General features: G+C 45.5%; 2 protein-coding genes across 3 annotated transcripts in view; both read left to right on the top strand.

The window, feature by feature from the left end:
• The window catches only part of LOC133352504 (agrin-like), a 105,408-nt gene extending 98,893 nt beyond the window's left edge, over positions 1 to 6,515 (top strand). The window contains 3 exon segments of the mRNA XM_061568186.1: positions 341 to 565; positions 1,573 to 1,676; positions 2,652 to 6,515. Coding sequence (XP_061424170.1) covers positions 341 to 565; positions 1,573 to 1,676; positions 2,652 to 2,809 — 487 coding nt within the window. The 3' untranslated portion in view covers positions 2,810 to 6,515.
• Positions 6,516 to 14,695: 8,180 nt separating this feature from the next.
• Positions 14,696 to 23,321, top strand: part of LOC133352296 (tyrosine-protein phosphatase non-receptor type 11-like) — a 104,868-nt gene continuing 96,242 nt past the window's right edge. For both annotated transcript variants that reach the window (XM_061567857.1, XM_061567858.1), the window contains exon 1: positions 14,696 to 14,906. In XM_061567857.1, coding sequence (XP_061423841.1) covers positions 14,893 to 14,906 — 14 coding nt within the window. In that variant the 5' untranslated portion in view covers positions 14,696 to 14,892. The remainder of the gene's footprint in view (positions 14,907 to 23,321) is intronic.

Here is a 23,321-nt window from a genome sequence, read left to right on the forward strand (position 1 = left end):
TTCCAGACGTCTCCCTCCACTACGAAAATGTCAATCTGGTGGACTGAGCTCCCTGAACATGTTGATGGTAACCATGGTAATAGCCACAGAAGAGTTATCAGGAAGTGACTGACCACCAGTGAGTGACTGAAGTAAATCAGTGAGTGCTGGGTCATCAGTCAACCCTGATTGCTGTAGGTCGAAATGCGTTCATGTTTGGCCATTTCCGTACCAACGGAAACCTCCACAAAACAGCCACAGATTTTACGAACTCCTTTTCACGAATAAATTCGTGAACGCGATTCAATAGAAAAATTCAATTCCGCCCACCCCCTCCCCATGCATAACCCCCTTCCTCCAGTGACAAGGCCCAGAAAACGAACTACTTCGAGATGAGCGTGCGTACGGACGCGACGCAAGGCCTCATCCTGTGGGCGGGGAAGGGGACGGAGCGTGCCGACTACCTGGCCATCGCCATCGTGAATGGCTACATCCAGATGACCTACGACCTGGGCTCGCGACCCGTGACCCTCACCTCCACCGTCATGGTGAACACCAGCAAATGGGTGCGGATCAAGGCTGTCAGGTATTGTGATTTGATCCGGGGCTTCTTTATCGTTTTGTGTTCCTTTCTCGGGCGCATTCCGATCGCGCTGCCGGCGCCGACATCACGAGACCAGCAATCGTCGGTGGCGCCGGCTCGCCGACCGGCAGCCCTCCAGCTCGTGTCTGTGGTTACCGCTCGCCGATTGTGATGCACAAATGGAAAAATAAAAACTCTCCGGTAGTGTGCGACTGTGGTCATCCGGAACAGACCGTACAACGTGTAATAATGGTCGTTGAGGCGACTTCTGGAGTCCGGTCTTTTATTCAACTTTGCATTACAGCTTTCCTTCACGCTGCTGACCGGCAGCGTGAGAGGGACAGATAGAGAGAGAGACACACTGCCATGTGGCAACCCGGAGCCCCGCTCCCGCGTGGCCCCCTTCCTCTGTTCATTCCCGTTCTGACCACGTGTCGTGTTTAATACCCGGGTCACGTGGTACGTTTCCACCAATCCTGGTTAGCCTCTATGGAATATTCCAGAGTCTCCCGGGACCACGCCCCTGACTTGTCTCCCCATTGGCTGTGGCTAAAGCCAGCAGAACCAATCCTCTACAACCAGCTGTCACCTTTCCATTACGCCAGGGCCACGCCCCTAGGCTTCCCCCCATTGGCTATGAACCAGGACCGGCAGAGCCAATCGTCGTGACGAGTTGTAATCCATCAACGACCCGGATATAACCTCACATTACAAACGTATAACCACGCAATCCCCCGATCCACAAATACGAAAGGGACATCGCGGCGATTCACTCCGCTGCTCCTGACGGGGTTGTCTGGCTTGACCACCTGAATGTGAAATTGGAGTTGTTGCTCTGCATCGACATCAGAAGCCCTACGATAGAAGAGACGTGATTTTGTGAGAGATGCAATTTGCGCGAACGATGATGACAAGGCTGCATAAAATTAATCAAGAGGCTATTATCATAATTATGAATTATTATTATTGGTGATCTTTTCTGATGAGTGTCCTGTGCGTACGCGGGGCAGGAACCAGCGTGAAGGTTCCCTGCAGGTGGGCAACGAGGCGGCGGTGATGGCCACGTCACCGTTCAAAGCCACGCTGCTCGACACGGACGGCACCCTTTGGCTGGGTGAGTGCGCAGCATGCGCCACGAATAGCCTAAGGAGGGTGATGCCTCCGAAGCTAAACTAAAACAAAACTATTTTTTATTTTACGAGGTAAAACCCTTTGAGCTATGTAGTTCTTTTTTAGACGCGACCTGGCCACAAACGATAGCTTAATACAGTGGCTTATCACGTGGAAATGTATAGCAGCCAAATACTCAAAACGCACGTTGATTCGAAATGTGGAATGAAACACCGGAGAACCCGGTGAAAAATCCATGCCGCCACGGGGGAGAGAGGCACACAAACTCCAAATATACAGCAGGCATCATGGTAGGGATCTAACCCACGATCTGTTGCATACCAGTCGAGGTAGTTAACATCTCGCCTCCTGGTTCTATGGCCGCCTTAACTTCATGTCGAACTTATTGAAATTACAAGCGGATATAACGTCGTGAACGTTTGGTTTCGGCGTGTGACGAATGTACCTCCCTTTTGACGTTCGAGGATCTGTCTGTGATTCACAGTCGCGATCTGATTCGAAAATCGAGCTGATTTTTTTCGTGGGCATTGTAGCAGACGCCGACACTCGCTGTGACTGGCGTGGCGGAAAAAATAACAACCCCCACCCCACGTGCACCCCCACGAGAAGTGAGCATGCCTAGATCAAGCGGGTATCTTGACATAGGGCTTCAAATTATTCGTAATGCTTTACTAGAACTAAGAATATTTGGTGGAGTGGGCGAGTGGTGATTTCCGACCCATGGCCAAAATCAGCAGGCGAGTGGTATCTGATTGGGTCCTGGGCGCTCACCGTTTCACCAACCCACACGAACCAGCGTGAAATATGGTCAAAATAACCTGCATGGCATGGGCCCTCATCCAGCAATGGATTAAAACAAACGGCTATAAAAGATTACTAACGTACTGATGATTATTTAATAATAATAATAAAGTAGTTCATTGATAATAATTATTAATTCCACGACCCACCGACGCAGGCGGCATGGGGAAGCCTCCCTACAACCTGCGTCTGCCCAAGGCCTACAGCACAGGCTTCGTGGGCTGCATCCGCGACATGGTGGTCGACCTCAAGGAGCTGCGCATTGAGGAGGACGCCGTCAACAAGCCCAAGATCTCGCACTGCACGGGGAAGTGAGCAACCGCCGGCCACGGACTGCCACCTCCGCCGCTACCACCGCCATTGCCACCGCGGTCACCAGGGCGCCACGTCGTTCCTCGCCGCCTCGACCTCGCGAAGCTTTGTGCCCCGCCGTCCCTTCCGATGCGACTCTCGCTCGAACCGATGCCGAGCTTGACGCGACGGTTTCATCGGTTGACGGGCAAGGGAGAGGACGGGGGAGGCGGCACGGCCGTGAAAGAGCTTGCTTTTGTCGTGCGTTGTTTGAAAGCGTCGTCACGTCGCGTCAGAGCGGCCACCAAGGCGATTTGCGCAGCCCTTGCGGTTGTTGTGGCCGTTTGCAAGGTGGCTTTTTGGGGTTCGCCAACACGTGAGCCGTGGTTTTTGCGACGCGCCGTGACCTCTGCTATTGGTTAATGTTTTATTCGTGCGGAAATAGGAGGGAGGATATAAAAGATGTATATGCAGCTTTAAGGGAGCCTCTTGGCTTCAAGGCTTGCGGCAAAGTTATGCTTGAACCGAAACAAGTGAATATATGGTATTTTATGAAATGCGTCTGCAAGGTTTGGTCATGTTCAGACAGGTTATTATATTAATACATAAAAAATAATGACTCATAATTACAGTATTGTGTAATCGGCAAATGATATAAGTGTTATCAAAGTTTTAATGTTTAACATCGTAGTCAACATTTTTTTTTATCATTATTGTGATTTTAAAAATTCTACTGCGTAAAGTCATCGATCTTTTCCAAAGGCTATCGTACCATTTTGTGACGTTTAGAAATGTAATTTGGCACTTTAAAGAGAAAACATTCGTTTAAAATAACTGTCAACTTTGTCATTGACGCTGTATGTCAATTTTAACTTGTGCAGGTCGCCTCGGAATGTTGTGCTTTATTTGCACTCTTGAAATACGAAATGTCTTCAAATTAGTTTTTCATTGTGGAATAATGTGGTGACTTAATTTTATTGTTTTTTTTACACATTATCCATCGTCAACCTCTTACTTATAATGCTCAAAAGTGTTCCTGAGATGCGGTCGCATTTTGACGCCAGGCCAATCCAAAATTTTATTGTAAATTGTATTGTACAGTATCAGTGATGGTGGCGCTATTTCCATTGTGCAGCTTCACTTTGGAGGTCTATCGTTCACATTTGAGAGGAGAATCGGTGCTGCTCATATCGACTAAAGATCTCATTGTGCGAGGTCCTTTACCTCAACTAAAGTATAAACTAAAACTTTTTTTTATTTGATCAGGTAAGGCCCACTGAGCTATATAGCTGTTTTTCAGCAGCGACCTGGCTACGTGGAAAATTATATCAGCCAAATACTCGAAACGCATGTATCTTGAATGTGGAGGGAAATACCGGAGAAGGCGGAGAAAAATCCACATGACCACGGGGAGAACATGCAAACTCCAACTATACAGGCATCATGGTCGGTATCGAAGCTACAATCTCCTGTATACCAGGCAAGGTAGTTAACATCTCGCCACCGCAGTGCCCCTTGATCAATCCAATACCAGCTAAACCATCACCGCTTGAGTTATCCACATTCTCTGTTCTCCAAGTATAGTGCTCTGTTTTCCTCGGCCAAATAGGCCGCTTCCGTGTGTCTTCGATGTATGTTTGGCCACTTACATTTGCCAAGACTTGCTGGACCTCTGTTCATGATCCTATGTGGCCGCAGGTGGAAATGCATCAAATCTAAATTGCAGTAAGATGTTCTTTGTGACTTGGAATCCAGGAGGGGGTTTGATACTAGTGCTTTGAGAAAGACATTTAAGAGAGACGTGACCTGACGAATTTGCGGGGTTACATTAAACGCTACCAAAAATGGGGAGATTTGTGGAAACTGATCAATGCTGGGAAAAAAAGAACTGGACCAAACTCACTGTGCTTTTTCTGTTCCATGCGCTTTTGTTACCCATAAACCACTCGGCGGGTGTGTTTGTCACCTAAACATTCACTGCCTTTGTTGGGGAAACAAACCTTCATGGATACCAAACTTGCATGTAATGAAAAGTCACAAATAATACATCCTCTATTATAAACCGTGAAATCAAAAAGAGAAAGTATTCCAAAATATTTAAGTATTGTTTCGTGTAATCGCCTGAAAAAAAGGTCATGTGACGTTTCTTAAGGCGTCTTAAATAACGGGAACGAACGAGATTGTAAATGTTGTGGATTTGCTCTCCACGCCAGTGTGCTGCACGAGTAACGAATTGGCATGTTGTGTTTACGTGACAAATCTTACTAATTGGTGGTGGCGGGTTTAACGACACATTTTACATGATCTAACCCAAAAAAACGATATTATGGATGATATTGGTCGCTCAAAGTCTTTCGGTAAAGTAATGTAGATAAGTTCGTTGTTTTTTGTTATTTTCTTTGAACCTATCTACGTGACTTTACCAAAAGACCCAAATAATATTAATTCCTGCAGTCACGAAAGCTTTAAGGCAAGATTTAGCTTGTACAAGTGAAAATTCAAAGAACGCTCGGCATACAAATGTGGAAACACCGCCTAAGACCGTCGACCACACGTTAAACCAACGTGACATTCAGCGGAGGCATGCAAGCAATCTTAAGCCATTTCCGAACTAATCTGGGCAGTGGAGCAAGCGGGTTCCTGACAGCATAGTTTAAGTGTCTCCGTGTGTAGCGTTTTACCCATGAACACGAATTTCCTCCCAAGTGCAAAAAAAACTACTTCAAATGGACGTGGCAATAATATTTCCAGACAATAATCTTTGAGGCTCATTCATGTGTAAGATAAAAACAAAAACGTTCGATTATAGTAGGCATCAACATCGTGCTGGCAGATTGTTTCATCTCACCCATACTTTATTCAGACACAAACATGTGTTACGCAACATTTATCTTATTCCCTCCTTGCCCTGCTCAACTTTGATCAAACTCCCTCCCATCATCTCATTTCCGAATGTTGTATAGCCTTGCTCGTTGCAACAAACTTGCTTCATTTTTATCTGCATGATTATCCTTCTTAGTTTTAGTTGCCTTGTCTGTTGCCGTGTTGTTAGGCCTCTGGGTCTGTGCTCAGCCAACTGCAAAGGAGAGCAAATCAAAATAACGAGCAGTGTCCGACGTGAGTTGCAACTCGAAAAGAGTGAATCGTTGTTTCTCGTGAAAAGCGAACAATGAAAATGAATTATTTCCATCTTATATTGAATGTGGTTTAATTTTGATTGAGTATAAATGCCATTTTTCATGCTTGCATTACAGTATATTTATTTTTTTAACGTTTTTTTATATGATTTGTTTTTATTATTGATGCTTTAAATCAACTTTAAAGGGACCAGACAACTCACCTTTGGGGGGCTTTGGCCAGCCTCAAGGATGACCTTCAAAGGTCACAGGTCAATAATTTAGACGCTGGTGTGCGGGTATAACAAGATACTTTTTTTAAAAGAAATACATCGATGTATTAATTTATGTACGCAGATATAAATATCACATTAACGTCATAGGTCAACGCCCGCACTGTATCTGTGGTGTGAAAGGTTTGCGTTTGGCACCATGGATTGGTAGAGTGCCCTGTCTCATGAGTAACGCCGTGGTACAGAATGGTTCGCGGTTTGAATACGGAGAAGTTGCTTCCTGTGATGGGCAAAGTGGCATGGACTGTTCGGACTGTTGAGACCTTGTTTTAAAACAACAACAACAACAAAATAATTAAACTAATGCGACTCGTTGCAAGCGTTCGTATACCAATGTAACTTGCATGGAGCACGTTGACGGGTCAGACTGCAGGTCGATGTGACCAACAGAGAGAGTAAACGCCACGAATGTTGGTGGTGTAGGAGATTGGAATTTTGGCCCAAGTAACAAGCATAATTTTGTAGGCAACACTTTTTGTTGGGATGGGTGCCGACGGTGCTGTCTTGCACCGCTGTAAACCAGCAACTTGAATCCGAGGTTCGTGGGATCGCACAGAAATTGTAACCGTGACTCTCGTGGGATGCTAACCCGCAGGGAAGAAAATATACGGGTTGTAACAGCAAGTAGGTTGCCAACAGGCTACTTTTGTCGAGTAGAGTTACTATGATCTTCCCAGTCTAGAACTCGGAAAAAGGAATTGGTTAAACTTGACTTTTAAAAAATAGACTTCAAGCTTGCTGAGTGAATAATGGATCACCCATCGTGGAAAATGCGATGCACGCGGATTATAAAAGAATTAACTTTACCGATGCCAGTGTGTAAGAATTAATTTAATACACGGCGATGATATTTTTGTTGGTATTCGTTTGTTGTTGTTGTTGTCATTTGAGGACACGGTGCGACATTTAGGCTTGGATTAGTAACTAACCCTTAGGAGTGGGGGTTCTTTCCGCTTGGTGAAATTGTGTACACACCTCCTCCGTGCATGATTAATGAATGTGTAAATGTTCCGCTGTACGAGCGAGCCCATTGGGCTCGCTGTGTGCGCGTGTATGTGGAGGAGGCCTTCGTGAATACAGAAGGACCTTTCCATAACATATCGGCCCTCTATTGTGTCCGGTCTACCTGTGGTTTTTGTTGTGTCAAACGTCTCTGTTTTTTTTGTAATACAACATGCGATTATATATCCCTCGGAGTTATGTGCGAGAAATAAAATAAAAAAATCTTCCGTATGTAGCGCATCCGACTAGCACGGTTGACTACGTACGGTGTGCAAGAAGTTCAACATACATACAAAATTTCGATTTAAAGCTTTCGTGACTGCAGGGATTCATCTTCTTGGTTCTTTCGGAAAAGTCATGTAGAATGGAAATAATAAAATAATAAAAATAAACCATAATAAAATAATATCATTTTATTATGGTTTATTTTTATTATTACAATAATAAAATAATAAAAATAAACCATAATAAAATAATATTATTTTATTTATTATGGTTTATTGTTATTAATAAAATAATAAAAATAAACCATAATAAAATAATATTATTTTATTTATTATGGTTTATTGTTATTATTTTATTATTTCCATTCTACGTGACTTTACCGAAAGAACCAAGAAGATACATACAAAACTAGAACTTCAATTTCCAAGGCTAATTACAACACAGTGTTCGGCATCCATTATGGGTGGTGGTGGTGGTGGTCGTGGTAAAAGAGTCAAGGGAAGGAATTAAATACACAAGAGGGGCCCCCAACACAATAACAACCCCCTGCACCCCTCTACAGGAATCTGGAATTTCTGCCACTGGTTCGAGTCGACGAACCCCGACGTGCATCGCCCCATATTTTCACGCGAGCACCAAGGACGGCAATTTGACTTTGTAGTCGTGATGTACGCGTGCCCTTTTTGAATTATTAAGCGGTCCCTTTGAGTCGTAAATTAAATGTGTGCACCACACAGGGTTACAAAACACGTGACCGGGTCTCCTGGGGCCGATCGGGTCGGTGGGGATGGCTGGGATCACCGTAAGAGGCATTTAATTTAAAGAGCGCCCTTGCAATCGATCTCAAGGCCACGATTGAAAGGCTGCACCAGCTACTGCCAAGCTAAACTTGTCGCGTCAGACTGAAAGGGCAAAGGTTAAGTGCCTCCTCCATAGAGGGAGCTGGCGCAGTCCATTGTGTCTGAGTAACTTAAATTCTCAGCGAATGAAAATTATGTTTCGTCTTAAATAATTAACGTTTGTCATTCATACGAACGCCTGGGAATACCCCAGAAAGATCTAGAGTCTGTAGCTATGACCCTCACCAGGACAAGCGGACTGAGAAACGAGCGAAGAAATGAAAAATGACCGTTGCCTAAAGGAATATGACACCCTAAAACAAGAAAACGCTTATCTTGTAGATTTCAGCTGGAAAAGGTTTTCAGCTTGGTTTAGGGGGGAAAAAATTTACTTATCATATTCGGCACGAGTTGGATAACTTGATTTATGTTGAGGGCAGTACGTACAGCAAGGTTTATGTGCAGTAAACTGAGCGTTATTTCTTGCTCCACACATCAAGTCATGGTGATGAAGAATCCTATCGGAATTATTTCAAACCGGTGCATCCACCACGTGTTAGAAAACAGCTCGTGGAAGGAGATATCCCAGAACTACAGGTGACCTGGCGAGATGTTAACTACCTCGCCTGGTATACAGGAGGTTGTGGGTTCGATCTCGACTTTGACGCCTGCTGTATATTTGGAGTTTGCATGTTCTCCCTGTGGTCGCGAGGATTTTTTTTCCGGGCGCTCCGGTTTTTCCCTCCACGTTTAGAATCAACGTCACGCGTTTAGAGTAATTGGCAGCTATGAATTTCCACATAATGATGATAAGCCACTTCGTTGAGCGATCATTTGTGGTCAGGTCGCTTCAGAAAAAAAGCTCTATAGCTCAGTGGGCCTTACCTGGTAAAATAAAAAATAGTTTTTAGTTTATGAGAGGCAGGTTTGTATGCCGTACGACATTAATATGCCCACAAGGGGGCGTCTGATTTCGTGGCAGGGGGGGAACGCACGCTTATCTGATGGTGCCGATGTGTTGTTGGCAGTGGTGTAACGCCAATCCAGTCAAAGTGGATTGATTGATAAGTGACAAGATTTCCCAACGTGACTGGATGGATCCATTCACGTTAGGGTATAAGATAATATTCTTGGTTCTTTCGGTAAAGTCACATAGAAGGGAAATAATATAATAATAAAAATACAACAGAATAAAATAATTCTCACGACGTTTTTCTCGGACTCATCCTCGACGCGTAAATGGAGGGCTTTTTTCATCCATCATTTTGTTGGTCGATTTCATTTATTTTTTCGAGTACGTTATTAAATCTCGCCTTCTAACGCAACCTCCGTGACTTTCACGCGATTTTCTGCTGAACCACAACATCATGTGCACGTGCAACTTGCAGGCCGAACGGGTCTGAACTCTGAAGGAATCATTAATAAGTAACTGCAGGAACATGATACGCATTTCATATTCGGGGCCGTCCATAAATGACGTCACGCACCTGTGACGATGTGTGACGAGGGTTCACGTAAAAATGCGCAACTTTAAATAAATATAGAATTGTTATAACAACACTAATTGTTATAACAACACTCCTACAACATCAGAGTGCAGCGCCACATTAAATACGCACTACGATGGCAATAGTTTAAAGCGATTTGAAGCATGTTTTATTTTCAAAATGGAAATATGGTTTTGAGGGGAGGGGGCAGATCTTTGTGACGTCATATTTGAGAGGGGGGGGGGTCTGACTTTTTGTGACGCCGTGTGATGAGGGGGGGGGGGGTAAAAAATCGTCCAAAATCGCGTGACGTCATTTATGGATGGCCCCTTAATTTCACTTATAAAGCGCCTTTTAATCGACGACCCTTGCGCGTTGGCACGACGAGTGGCCTCGTGGTGACAACGGGCAACACCGATGGGACGGCTTGTGGAAGGCGTAGAGGTATATGTACGTGTGTTGGACTTTTTTCGCACCGTACGTGGCCAACCGTTGTAAATCGGAGGCAGGGGGGAAGGACAACAATCTGAACACACAAACACCGTTCTCGTTTTCAATTTAGATTTAAACGTGCACAGCTCCAAATGGCTTCCTAATATCGGAATGAAGAGCGTTTCAGACGGCCGCAGAAGCGCATCTTGAATGGCAGCACGGCAAATACATGATATGCCAACAGCAGCCTGATAAACCTGTTTTATGCGTAGTGGTCACCCATCCAAACATTATCCCGGCTTAACCCTGTTTATTTCCTGCGTTTGAATCCGCATAACGGGCTGGAATCCTTGATTCGTTGACCAGCGCCTGCGTATCACGGTTCAGTCCACAGGCGGCTGTCCGGATGCGAACCACTGAATCCTCGGCAGTGGCAGCGGTTGCGTCGCTTATTCTGCAGCCTTAACAAACTGTTTGGGGCGAGTGCTTTGAGCGAGTTACACTCATGAAGGGACACCCGGGGTGGGTGTGTGCCAGCAACCACGCCCGGCCGTCCTTGTCTTAACAGTGGCGATGTTTACGCGCCACACCGGGTACTCGTTTGAGGCCGAGTCGACCTCGAGGAGGTCCAGAACCAGTTCGGATCATCGTCACTGGGTGTTGGCCGTGAGTGGGACTCAAACTCGAGTGGCCGAGTTCGTACCACAGCGTGCTAACCGTTCTGCCACCGCTCCCCCACTACCTGCCTCATTATTCGTGTTATCGTTTTTTTTTCCTGTCTCGTTTGCACCGTTTCTTTTTCCCCATCGCAGAAATGCCCGTACCATTCTTTGTACGTAATTGCATAATAATTTACGGGCCTCTGTCGATCCACGGGTTCGCGAAGAAGAGGGCCCCCAAAAATGTTTGGTTCAATTATATCACTCGCAACCGATCTTAGCCTTGGCCACAGCCGGCAATCGGACTCGGGTAGCCAGATTTGTAGCGGATTGCGCGCTAATCACACCGCCACCGCTTCCTCCTAGTTATTATATATGCCAACCCACCCACACACGCACACCACAGTGGAAATTTCCCTGAGCTTGTGCATTTCATGGCATTGTGTGTTAGGTCAGGGAAGGGAGTGGTTCGCGCAGTGGTTATATTATCACACGGCGCTGTGAACTTAAGCAACCTGAATTTGATTTCCGGTCATGAATCACCTTTTTAGCGCAAATGTTGTTGTCATTAACCCCCCCCCCCACCAAACCACTTGACAAGATTGTCACGTTTACAAAGATACTTATCTACATTCTTAAGCTACCAGAGAGGAAGAGGGAGCTTCACGCTCCCGTTGAAGAACCGCGCTGCTGAGATGTTAACTCCCTCGCATGGTATACAGGAGATCGTGGGTTCGATCCCATACCGTGTCAGCCCACACGATTTACCCCGTATTCCTGTACATGGAAATTGAGTTTGGGGCCGTCCAAAAATGACGTCACGTGATTTTGGACGAATTTTGACCTCCCCTCGTCACACGGCGTCACAAAAAGTCAGACCCCCCCCTCAAATATGACGTCACAAAGCTCTGCCCCCCCCCCCCTCCCAAGTAAAACATGCTTCAAATCGCTTTCAACTATTGTCATTGTAGTGCGTATTTAATGTGGCGCTGCACTCTAATGTTGTAGGAGAAAACATTTATTAAAAAGTCTATTTAATTAAGTAGAACGTGTTGTCTATATTTATTTAAAGTTGCGCATTTTGATGTGACGTCACATTTCTCAACCCCCCCCCCCCTCGTCACACATCGTCACAAATGTCTGACCCACCCCCCCCCCCCCAGGTGCGTGACGTCATTTATGGTCGGCCCCTTTTAGGTCCATGCGGCGTACAGCCGTTTCAATACGCCCCTAACCCAGCTTAAATATACGCTGCCAAGCTTGGTGATGTTTATTCAGACGCTGTCTGAATGAACATGTAGGATTAGCAGTCATAAAGGGAGGAAGTAGGATTATCAGTAATAAAGGGAGGGAATTTTTGTAATAGTAAGGAGCTGCAGCAGCCAAACCACCACGTAAAAAAACTAAAATATAGACTACATCAATATCATCAATATACTCAATATACTCTCCAAAAAGCTGAGCTACTAATAGTAAGTCATACATTACACTTCTATGTCGCAAAAAATATATGCCTCCTGATAAACTTTTTTCTTACATCACATGGATATACCCCGTACTATACACTACCATAGACAAACCCAGCATTAAATTATACACTGCGTTACTATACACCACCCTATACCTTCGACTATACATTGTAATATTACACTATGTATTATTCAACACACCCTACTGTATACCACACTGCTGTATATTCACTATACAATTACTATACTATATATTACCTTGTACATTATATTAAACATTACACTTTTATACTATTTATTATTATACAATCTGCTATACACTATACCATTGACTGTCGCGTGAAAGGTACTAAGAGGAAGCAAAGATAAATATGTCAATGGGAGAGTGGTGGCAGGAGACTTGCAGCAGAGTAAAGAATCCATTCCCTGAGGAGAATACAAAAGTCAATTCCAGCGAGTGGACTGCGGTCTGAAAGTCACCGTAAACGTGAACACAATCAGTTAAGTCCCGAAATGGTTTATCACGTCCTTCCAATGATTGCTGAGCCAGAATCCATCTTCTCGGTTGAAATTGTCTCTGTGTTTGTATATGTGGATCGCCTCATGAACGAATCTCTCATGGTAGCCAGATGGCTTGCAGAGACCCTCTGTCTTGGAGTGGTCAATGTCATGTGAGCCTACTGAATTATAACAGTGATCTGCCACGGCTGAGGTGTTCATCCTACCATGTTTCAGGTCTGCTTTATGTTCACGGATGCGGTCTGAGACATGTCGTTTGGTTTCTCCAATGTAACTGCTACCACAGAGGAAACTTAGTTTGTAGACGCCAGGGTACTGTATGTCTGGAACCACGTCTTTTACAGACGGGACCAGATCACGGATTTTATGTACTGTGTTGAATCGGACCTGGTTCTTGTGTTTATTCAGGATTTTGGATATCTTTTTTGTGACCTCCGCAATGTAGGGTAAGGTGATGGTTTTGAATGGCTCCTCATGAGGATCCTTCTTAATGGTTGGAGTGATGGCTTTGCGAATTGTGTAGTCGGAGTAACCATTAGCCTTGAGAGCTTGGCGTACATGCTTGAGTTCACTGGCAATGTGTTCCTGGTTGGAGATGCATTGGGCACTATGGTGTATAGTCTTGATGAGGGAATTCTTCTGGGATGGATGGTGGTGGGAATCTGGTTTTAGGTAAGCATCCGTATGGGTAGCTTTCCTGTAGCCAGAGTGGCTCATTGAACCATCAGGTCTTCTTTCAATTAGGACATCCAAAAAGGGTAGCTTGCCATCTTTTTCGACTTCCATGGTGAATCTGATGGCTGGGTGTATGGAATTGATGTGGTCGAGGAATTGGTCTAGAGCAGGCCAGCCATGTGGCCAAATGACAAAAGTGTCATCCACGTACCTCTTCCATAAGGTCGGGCGTAGAGTGGCAGTCTGGATGGCGTAAGTCTAAAATTTATCCATGAAAACATTGGCTACAACCGGAGATAGGAGGGAGCCCATTGGGGTGCCCTCAATTTGTTTGTAGAAAGTTCCATTCCAGGTGAAGCATGTATTGGTTAAGCAGTGTCTCACCAGGGAGGGTTCCTCAGTATTCAGTCCTTGATGAACCAAGTCTTCAATGATTGCGATGGTGTCAGGTACAAAAACTTTGGTGAATAAGGAAACCACATCAAAACTGACAAGTAGGTCGTCTTGGGACAGGGAAATACCCTTGATTGTCGATACCAGGTGAGTAGAGTTTAGTACCGCAGATGTAGTATATATATTAGTTTTTTTTTACGTGGTGGTTTGGCTGCTGCAGCTCCTTACTATTAAAAAAGATTCCCTCCCTTTATTACTGATAATCCTACTTCCTCCCTATATGACTGCTAATCCTACATAATAAACGAGCATAATATGACTTTGAGACCCCCCCCCCCACTACCTACACATTCCACAAGTAGTGACTAATCCCATATCTGCATTTTCCATAAACATGCTAAATTCCTCTGTTGATATGTACCGAAAGAACCAAAGAATAATTCCTGCAGTCACGAAAGCTCCAAATTAAGTTTGAAAAAAACACAATAAAAAAAACCCCCCATCTGATCGGGCAACAACCTCGCAGTAGCTCTCAACGTGCAGGTCCCCAAAAACACCCCTCTAACATGGTAAGCGTCGGGTGGTGGTGTTCACCGCGGTCATTATTCAAGCTTGGTGGGGGGTGGTGGGGGGTGGAGGGGGGTGGTGGGGGGTGGTGGTGGTGGTTGTGGTGGAGGGGGGTGGGGGTGATGGTGGGGGGTGGGGGTGATGGTGGGGGTGGTTGTGGTGGAGGGGGGGTGCGAGTCGAGAGAGAAGTAGAGCAGCGGTGCAAGTGGCAGTGACCACAACCAGCACCAACCACCGCCACCACTTTTCCACCACTCCTCGCGCCTCGCCACCCAACGGCGGCCACGCACATTTATCAGCAGCGGCAGAAGCGGCAAGCCGGTGGTGGTGGCGGCGGCGGTGAAGGGGCCAGGGCTGAACGAGCTGAGGGGACGTTAATAAAACAAATACACGGACGGAGAGGAGAGAAGGAGACATCTCTGCCCCGAGACATGACTTCGAGAAGGTGAGGAGGAGGAGAGGGATGGAGTTGAAACTCTTAACATCCATCCAAGCCTAGTGCGTGCTCCGTCATCATCGTCATTATCATCATCATCAGCCATCGCCAATCCACTGCTGGATGAAGCATTGTCCCCACGCCCGTGTCTCATCGAAATGTTCCCTCATCGGGGTCGTGGTGGTTCAAGTCCACTGCTGTAATGGGGGGGGGGGGGGGGGGGGTCGGACCAATCGGTCTCTCTCAAAGCCATCATTTTCATCGTCGGTCATGTTCGATCCACTGCTGGATGAAGGCCTTATCCCCCCCCCCCCCCCCATTCTCGTGTCTCACGATAACATCGCTGTAACACTACGCGTTTTAATGCATATGCAACGTAAACGATCGAGATGGAATGGGCTGTGTGATGTGATATATTACAACAACAAAAAACTCCGTTTGCGTCGTTAATGAATGCCCGAGGTTGGGCCTAGTTGCTGTTGGGGCGCCTCGGTCTTGCCTAGATTTTGGCACGGGGCTGAGGGCTTCCTCGCCCCGTCGAGAGGCGGGCGGCGAAGGGTGGTCGCGCTATGCGAACAACTTTAGTCTCTCACAAACAAAAAAACATGCCATTTGTACATCTTGTGTTTGTTGCAACAATATGCTGCAGTGTCTAAACCTTTAATATCTCGTACAATAGACGTACCGTTAGGTGTCCGAAGTTATGCGACAGAGTGTGCCCTTTGGTTGGGATTAAAGTCACTTAAAATGTGACGTCAAGTTTTTGGGTTTTAAACAACATTTTATATTTTAGAGCGGTTAGCAAATTAACACGATACAATTTCACTAAATGTTAGCCCGTTGGGTCCCGTTATAGACAGCAGATGTGTTCTGTGGTGGAATTAGTCGTGTTTTTTTCAGCTGATGTACGTGTTTAAAAGTGTAGTGTGATTTGGTAAAAGATATTTGGACTTAGCACCATTTACAATTACGCAATCTATGCAACAAGGACCATTTTCAAATCCAAATGCTGCTTTTTACTGTTATTATAATTAACGTCATCCTCCGTTTCCCTGGACAGCGTATACAACACGACATTAGAGAAAAAAAAATTGGTTTTCATTTGTATACGTGTGTTTTGGGTTTTTGTTTTAAATCTATCCCACCATAATGGCATTTGCCTTCACAAATGTATCACTGGCTAGCACGCATGGGATATTCACAAGCAATGTTTTTGAAAATGGTAAGATGGGCAACCTTTGCACTTCCTCCCTAAGTACATACTCGAGTTTAGTTAAGTTGAATTGCATGTACTAAAACATGCTTTAACCCCGATGTTTCGTGGCTGGGTGACCAACATGCACAGCTGCTCGTGATAGAATGCGTGGCAACGCGGTTAACAGCAGAGGCCCGTGCCACAAAATCCATTGTTGTACCGTACTTGTTAGCTCTCACGTCATTGCCTTGACAAACCCGCGCCGACTAGCGTGGTGAAGTATGGTATAATAAGCTCCGCGAACCGCACGGTGGTAGTAAGGCATTCATCCAGAAGTGGGTTGACAGCACACATTTACATGCTTCAGAACTCCATTCATCTGCCTGGATATGGGGGGGAGAGTGGCATTTCTCGGATGCTGTCATCTGCGACACCGTGTACTGTAGGTCTGTCCTCTATATATATGTTTTAATGTTTAGTCGACGCCGTATTTCGCGGTAAACAGGAGGAATTAGCTGAGCTCCGGAGGATTAGCGAACCGAGGGTAATCCGCGAATTTCAGGAATGCGCGGATTTATGGAGTTGTGCTTTACACTGCATTGAAACATGCAATTTTTTGCACGCTTGATGTTTTATCTGGAAACGTTAGACTGCTTAATGCTGTTTTGGTCAGTTATGTTGCACTTACAACTAAATGATGACATTTAAATAAAATAGTATTACACTTTATTTCAAATGCGGTGCACTATTTTGCATGAATGCCAGTTGTATTTGTTGCGATTATACGAAGTACTCTGACTTCTGCATTCATCTCGGATCCCTTTTGCGAGCAAGATGTCACTGGACCCTCGCTTGGTTTTACTCAAGGAAAATAATGAAGCCGTTAAAATGGATCAATTCAAATGACTTTGTCTACTTGACAGACCTGTTCTCCACCTGAAGACGGCTGCTTGCGTTGTGGCCGAAACGTCGTGAGAATTATTTTATTATGTTTTATTTTTATTATTTTCCTTCTACGTGACTTTACCGAAAGAACCAAGAAGGTGGTGCAGTGGTTAGTGCGTTTCTTAGTGAACCCCTTGGGACCTCAATTTGGTTCCCCTTTTACTGACATCGCTGGTAACTAATAACCAAACCAGTCTTGGTGCCACACATCTTCACAAACTCACACTGACCAGTGTGGTCAACTGTGGTCAAACAGTCGACGTGACAAACGCAGCATGGGGAGGCCTTCATCCAGCAAAGGGCATGATTGACAAAGTGTTCACAATATGCGGAAAAGGGCTTTCAGAAATTCCTGTGCATTCTAAGTTTTCCTGTAGGGCGTGGTGTAAAGGCTACACAGTAATGCACTGTAATTGTATATTTAAGTGTAAATGACTTCAAATTTCTATCTTTACTTTTTTATAATTTAAGTTAATTTAAAACAGAGTAATGGGACAGGTTTCGACATTTATAAAACATGAGATGAGATTAGAATGGTGAACATTTTTGGTCAGTGTTTTTTTAAAGTCAAGGTTTTACATGAGACAATCAATACCTGTTGTAGTAGACTACAAACTAAGTGCTTTGTCTTACACTAACTCTGCTTAGATTTTGCAGTCTGATGACATTGGGCGCATTAGAACATGGTGGTTATAAATTGACAAAAAATGTAGATAACTTTTGTCATATGTCGTTATGGTTCACGCAAAACAAAAAGCTGGAAAGGTATGAGCCCGAATGATGCTTGGATGGGCCACCCCCAGGTAGAACGGATTGTCATAGGCTGCTGCGAGGCTACGTGGTGAGCAGCAGAGGGCATTTCAGCAATTTCCATTGTTGCACTATACTTCTATGTTCCCACATTTTATTCTTCTCGCCTTCAGCAACCCACACATAATCAAATAATCACCATGACCAGAAAGGCACGCTACATGTACATTGTTTTTCCAGGTCTACTGTAGTCATGTACGAAAGACAAATCTGGGTATCCACCACTAGAAAAATGTGGTTCGAAATGACACGCAATAACATCTCGCGGTGCCTCCCAAAAATGTCGATCACTGGTGCTCACAGCTCGTGAAGAAAATCGTCATTTGGAGTTGTCCATTACTTCACTTTGAAAACAGCGTGAAACAATGTGGTGGTTAAGACCGTGATTTCACGCTGCCGTCGTGATCACACACTTGACATGCTACGCACGAGAGTATAGAACACGTGCGGTGTTTCGGTACTGAGCTATACAAATTATACAGTCGATAAAGTGTGGTACAATATTGCTAATTGGCGATGTACATACAACATTTAATATGGAAAGCAAATATCCTTCATTGCATTTTTGTGTTAAGTCTAAGATGGCCACTGCATCTCACGATTTCAGATGCGCTTCTGCGGCCGTCTGGAACGCTCCTCCCGATATTAGGAAGCCACTGGAGCTACGCACTTTTAAATTTAGATCGAAAACTCTATTCTTTAGTACTGCTTTTTTGTGTTAATTTATTGTCCTTCCCCCACACCTGTGATTAGCACGGTTGGCTACATACGGTGTGAAAGAAGTTCAACATACATACAAACAAAAGTGTCCAATTTTTTATTGGGGGTATGTATTTTACTACAGTTTTACTTGTCTAATAGAGTAGTAACACCACCGTATCGTATTTAGAGCAGTTCACTGAATCTCAAGGTTCATTGCCAGGAGGGTCCTCCTTGGGATGTTTGGCAGGAAGCATTTTTCTACATTCAAGAGTATGATTAATGCTATACTGATATCCAACATAGGAATGTGGTCTGTACAGCACTGGCTCGGAAAGATCCAGATGTGCAATGTTTGACCTTAAAAGCCACGATTGGGTTGGGACAATTATTACAATGCAGTATTTTGCAATTCAGCATTGACCACATAGCACTTCTGAAGCACGTTGCATCGGTTGATGAGTTAGTCCCTCGTTCGAAAGATAACTTACTTGTTTACGGTATTGTTACTCAGTATTTTATTAATTCTCATGATTCAGGGTGGTGTTAAATGGCCATTTATGGATTTTTTTTTAAAGCAGACATTAAAGAGATCCTATGAAGTATTTCCCAACCAACAGTATGCAATTGTGTACGGATGTTTTATCCACAACTAGCATAAGTACCCGACTTCGCCCGGGACTTGGATCCACCACGCCCGGCCGCCTTTGTCTCCCCAGTGGCGATGTTAATACGCCACACCAGTTACTCGTTTTGAGGCTGAGTCCCTCCCTCACCACTCTCCCTCCCTCACCGCTCTCCCTCCCTCACCGCTCTCCCTCCCTCACCGCTCTCCCTCCCTCACCGCTCTCCCTCCCTCACCGCTCTCCCTCCCTCACCGCTCTCCCTCCCTCACCGCTCTCCCTCCCTCACCGCTCTCCCTCCCTCACCGCTCTCCCTCCCTCACCGCTCTCCCTCCCTCACCGCTCTCCCTCCCTCACCGCTCTCCCTCCCTCACCGCTCTCCCTCCCTCACCGCTCTCCCTCCCTCACCGCTCTCCCTCCCTCACCGCTCTCCCTCCCTCACCGCTCTCCCCCCCTCACCGCTCTCCCCCCCTCACCGCTCTCCCTCCCTCACCGCTCTCCCCCCCTCACCGCTCTCCCTCCCTCACCGCTCTCCCTCCCTCACCGCTCTCCCTCCCTCACCGCTCTCCCTCCCTCACCGCTCTCCCTCCCTCACCGCTCTCCCTCCCTCACCGCTCTCCCTCCCTCACCGCTCTCCCTCCCTCACCGCTCTCCCTCCCTCACCGCTCTCCCTCCCTCACCGCTCTCCCTCCCTCACCGCTCTCCCTCCCTCACCGCTCTCCCTCCCTCACCGCTCTCCCTCCCTCACCGCTCTCCCTCCCTCACCGCTCTCCCTCCCTCACCGCTCTCCCTCCCTCACCGCTCTCCCTCCCTCACCGCTCTCCCTCCCTCACCGCTCTGTAGAGGACGTGAAACTTTGATGAATTTACCTCAGAGTCGCGTGGTGGGTGTCGAGGCCTAGCAGCGTGCAGAGCCTCCGGCCTCGCCTAAATTGCCCACCCGGCAGAGGCTGGGTACGGGTGCCGTTCCCCCCCCCCCCCCCCCGCGCTACAATAATACTGTCTAATCGCTATAATTTTATAATCTACCGACCCTATAATAGTAATTGCACACATTGTGGTGGGGGGGGGGGGGAGTGAAGAGGACGTGAAACTTTGACGAATTTACCTCAGAGTCGCGTGTTAATGCGTGCGCCTATTTTTAACGGGAATTAAAAATGGCGTCCACCCCGCGGCGAAGGCGTCGCTACCCGTTGCCAGGGGCAATCGCCGTCCAATGAAACTGCGTATGGTCCGGCGACCCACAGACAGACGGACAGATTCGCGATTTTATATATATAAATTGTAAATTTTTAAATTAAAACTGTAGTGATTTTCGACACACTTGGACATGGTACAAGTGGCGAAAGTCGCTTAATTTGGGTGGTTACGTTGCCTCATCGCAGCACGTTCACTACTTTTTGTATAGGTTCTTGCGTCGGATTCCCATTGGCCGTCCTGGTTCATACCGTGGGTGTTATTAACCACAAAATACACGCCGTCTGCTTCACATTGGACCGTTAAAGATCCCGTGACGTGATTTGCAAGGGTAGGCCATTGTGTGCCGGCGTCATTGTGCAAAGTTGTCAAATTGTAAAAATTACACCGCAAATTGTTGAATTTGAATTTATAATCCCACCATCGCTCCGTACTGGCAGGGGGTTACAATTGGCCTGCCGAAAAAGTCACGAGGCTCGGTGAGACTTTCACGGGTAAGAAAGCCATAAGAGTATGAAATATGAAAACATCTGAAGGGCCAGGATGAATGGACCACATAGTGATGCGAGTCCTGTTCTTAATATGAGATGCTTAACGTTTGAAATGCAGTGAATGTGCGTCTTCGAGAGGCAGTACAGAAAGTAGATTCTAACAGACTTTCTGTACAGTGGAGATGAAGTTGTTTCCCCATGTGTGGGTTTTATCAGGGCGCTCTAGTTTCCTCCCACATGCGAAAAACAAAAATTATTTAATAGTATTTGGCCAAACATAACTACAAACCAGACCCTTTGAAATATATTCTTTAAATTCAGTCAGGCTTTTCTGGGTAAATATTTGAAAGTACTGTATTATAAGGACAATTGTCCTTTATGTAGCTTGTTTTACAACCCTCCTGAGTTACACAGCAAATTGGTTTTAAAGGGGGGGGGGGGGTCCATACAGATCGGAAACATGGACTGATAAGGAACATGGAACAAAAGCTGAGACGTACACAAAGATGTGTGAAGTATGCATTTTGGAAATGACCCTGAGAGAGAAAGAGGAATACATTCGTCGGAGAACAAATGCAATTTCGAGACATCGTTTTTGACTGTTTAAAAAAAAAAGTGAAGTGGTGGGCATGGCTAGGACGATCACTAATGGACGAGACTGGTCATGGAATGGAAGGGGAAACGCAAAGATGGAGCAGCTGTATCAGCTCGCACGCAGGAGCGGAGATGGATTTGGGCAACGCAGGACCACGAGGGATGACTACAATGTTTGGTGAGAGGGTGGCTTCATACAGCAGTAGATAGATAATGTACACTGATGACCTAAACCAAAGCATTTAAATCGTCCATAGGACAATATGTATGTGTGGGTACATAATTGACACCTGCGGCTATGTCAACCATTTATAATAAAACTTTCAACATGAATTCTTCACACGCCTCAGTAACTTTGCTGGAGCAGTCAACACCTGATGACGGTTGCTTGTGTTGCTTCCGAAACGTCATGATTTTATTTATTTTCTCTTTTTTACCTACACGACTTTACCGAAAAAACCAAAGAGTATGAATTCGTGTAGCAATGAAAGTGTGTTGCATCATCAACTTGCCCTTGTGTTTTCTGTATCTATTAAGATATATCAATTCCGATTGTGTTGTCATCAACATTAGACAGTCCCAATTCTCACTTTGAATTGCCACAGCTAACAGTGCACCACCCTGTGTCAAGAGAATGGCCCCTGAAGAGATGATGTCACTTCAATAGCTCTCTCTGGACACACTCGTGGCGTATCGTTTAAATGCCCCGCAAATAGTGTTTTACTGCATGTCAATGAAAGTTAAAACATTTGCGAGAAAAAAATATTTTGCTCAAAAATCCAGATTAAGTGGGGGGGGGGGGGGAACCAATTTTTTTTTAGTTCAATCAATTGTCACCGGACCGAGACCATAGACTTACTGCTCTTGAAAACCCGGTTTATTCACGGGTGGCTGCCTGGTTTTGAATTCAACGAGCTCGGTGGTGATGACAGCTCGGTGCTCTGGCCTGGTATTACCCCACAGACCCACGTGTTTATTTACGTAGATTTTATTTCCCCCCTTATCACCACGCGTTGTAAAAGACAACACTGACGGAATTGGCCGCGTGACCGCGCAATATAAACTCGAAAACATTTCCACAGTTTGAGCACGTGATCACACGCTGTTTTGCTCTTGCAATACCGTACATCCGTTATCAAGACCATTGTAGTGACCTTTGTTGAGTTGTAAATATAATTGCATACCATATTTTTTTTATCTTTGAGTATAATTCAGCACTTTGTAGACTTTTTCGCTGCGCCAGGTTGCCGTCGATGTGAGCTACCCAAGCTTGCAGTCCAGCAATGCATTCCTGAATCTATCTGTGTGGAGGTGTGTGTGCATCCCCCTTTTATGCTTGGTGGGGTTTGTCCAGGTATTCAGGTTTACTCCCACAAACCCAACGGGGTTTCCCTCCACATTTAGAAACACGCATTTAGATGATTATTTATCTGCTATCAATTTCCACGTGACAAGCCACTTGGTTGAGTTGTCATTTGTGGCCAGCTCGCGTCTGTATAATAAGTTAATACCTCAGTGGGATTTTCCTGGTAGGATGGGGAAGGTTTAGTTTTATGTTTTTTGGGTGAGTTGTTTACCTTTCTTGTACTTTGCACTGCTGTCGTGTTTTTGTACTGTTTGTTGTTGTAACGTTATTACCCTGTACCCCTACTGGACATCTGTGGCAAAAGAGCTTTATAGCTCATCGGATTCCTCCAGTATAAATATTCAGATTTTAATTCTGTTCAATGGTATTGGCCAAACACCCGATGCAGGACCCTCCTGAAAAAGGATTGAGACAAAGGTCAGGCTTTCCTTGGTGATACAGGCCATTTATGTATTGACGACGACTACGATGATGAAAACCCTTGAATTAAGCTGAGATTTTAGCT

This window comes from Lethenteron reissneri, chromosome 40 (assembly GCF_015708825.2).
Source record: "Lethenteron reissneri isolate LAM-NWPU_2019-01 chromosome 40, ASM1570882v1, whole genome shotgun sequence".
NCBI lineage: Eukaryota > Metazoa > Chordata > Hyperoartia > Petromyzontiformes > Petromyzontidae > Lethenteron > Lethenteron reissneri.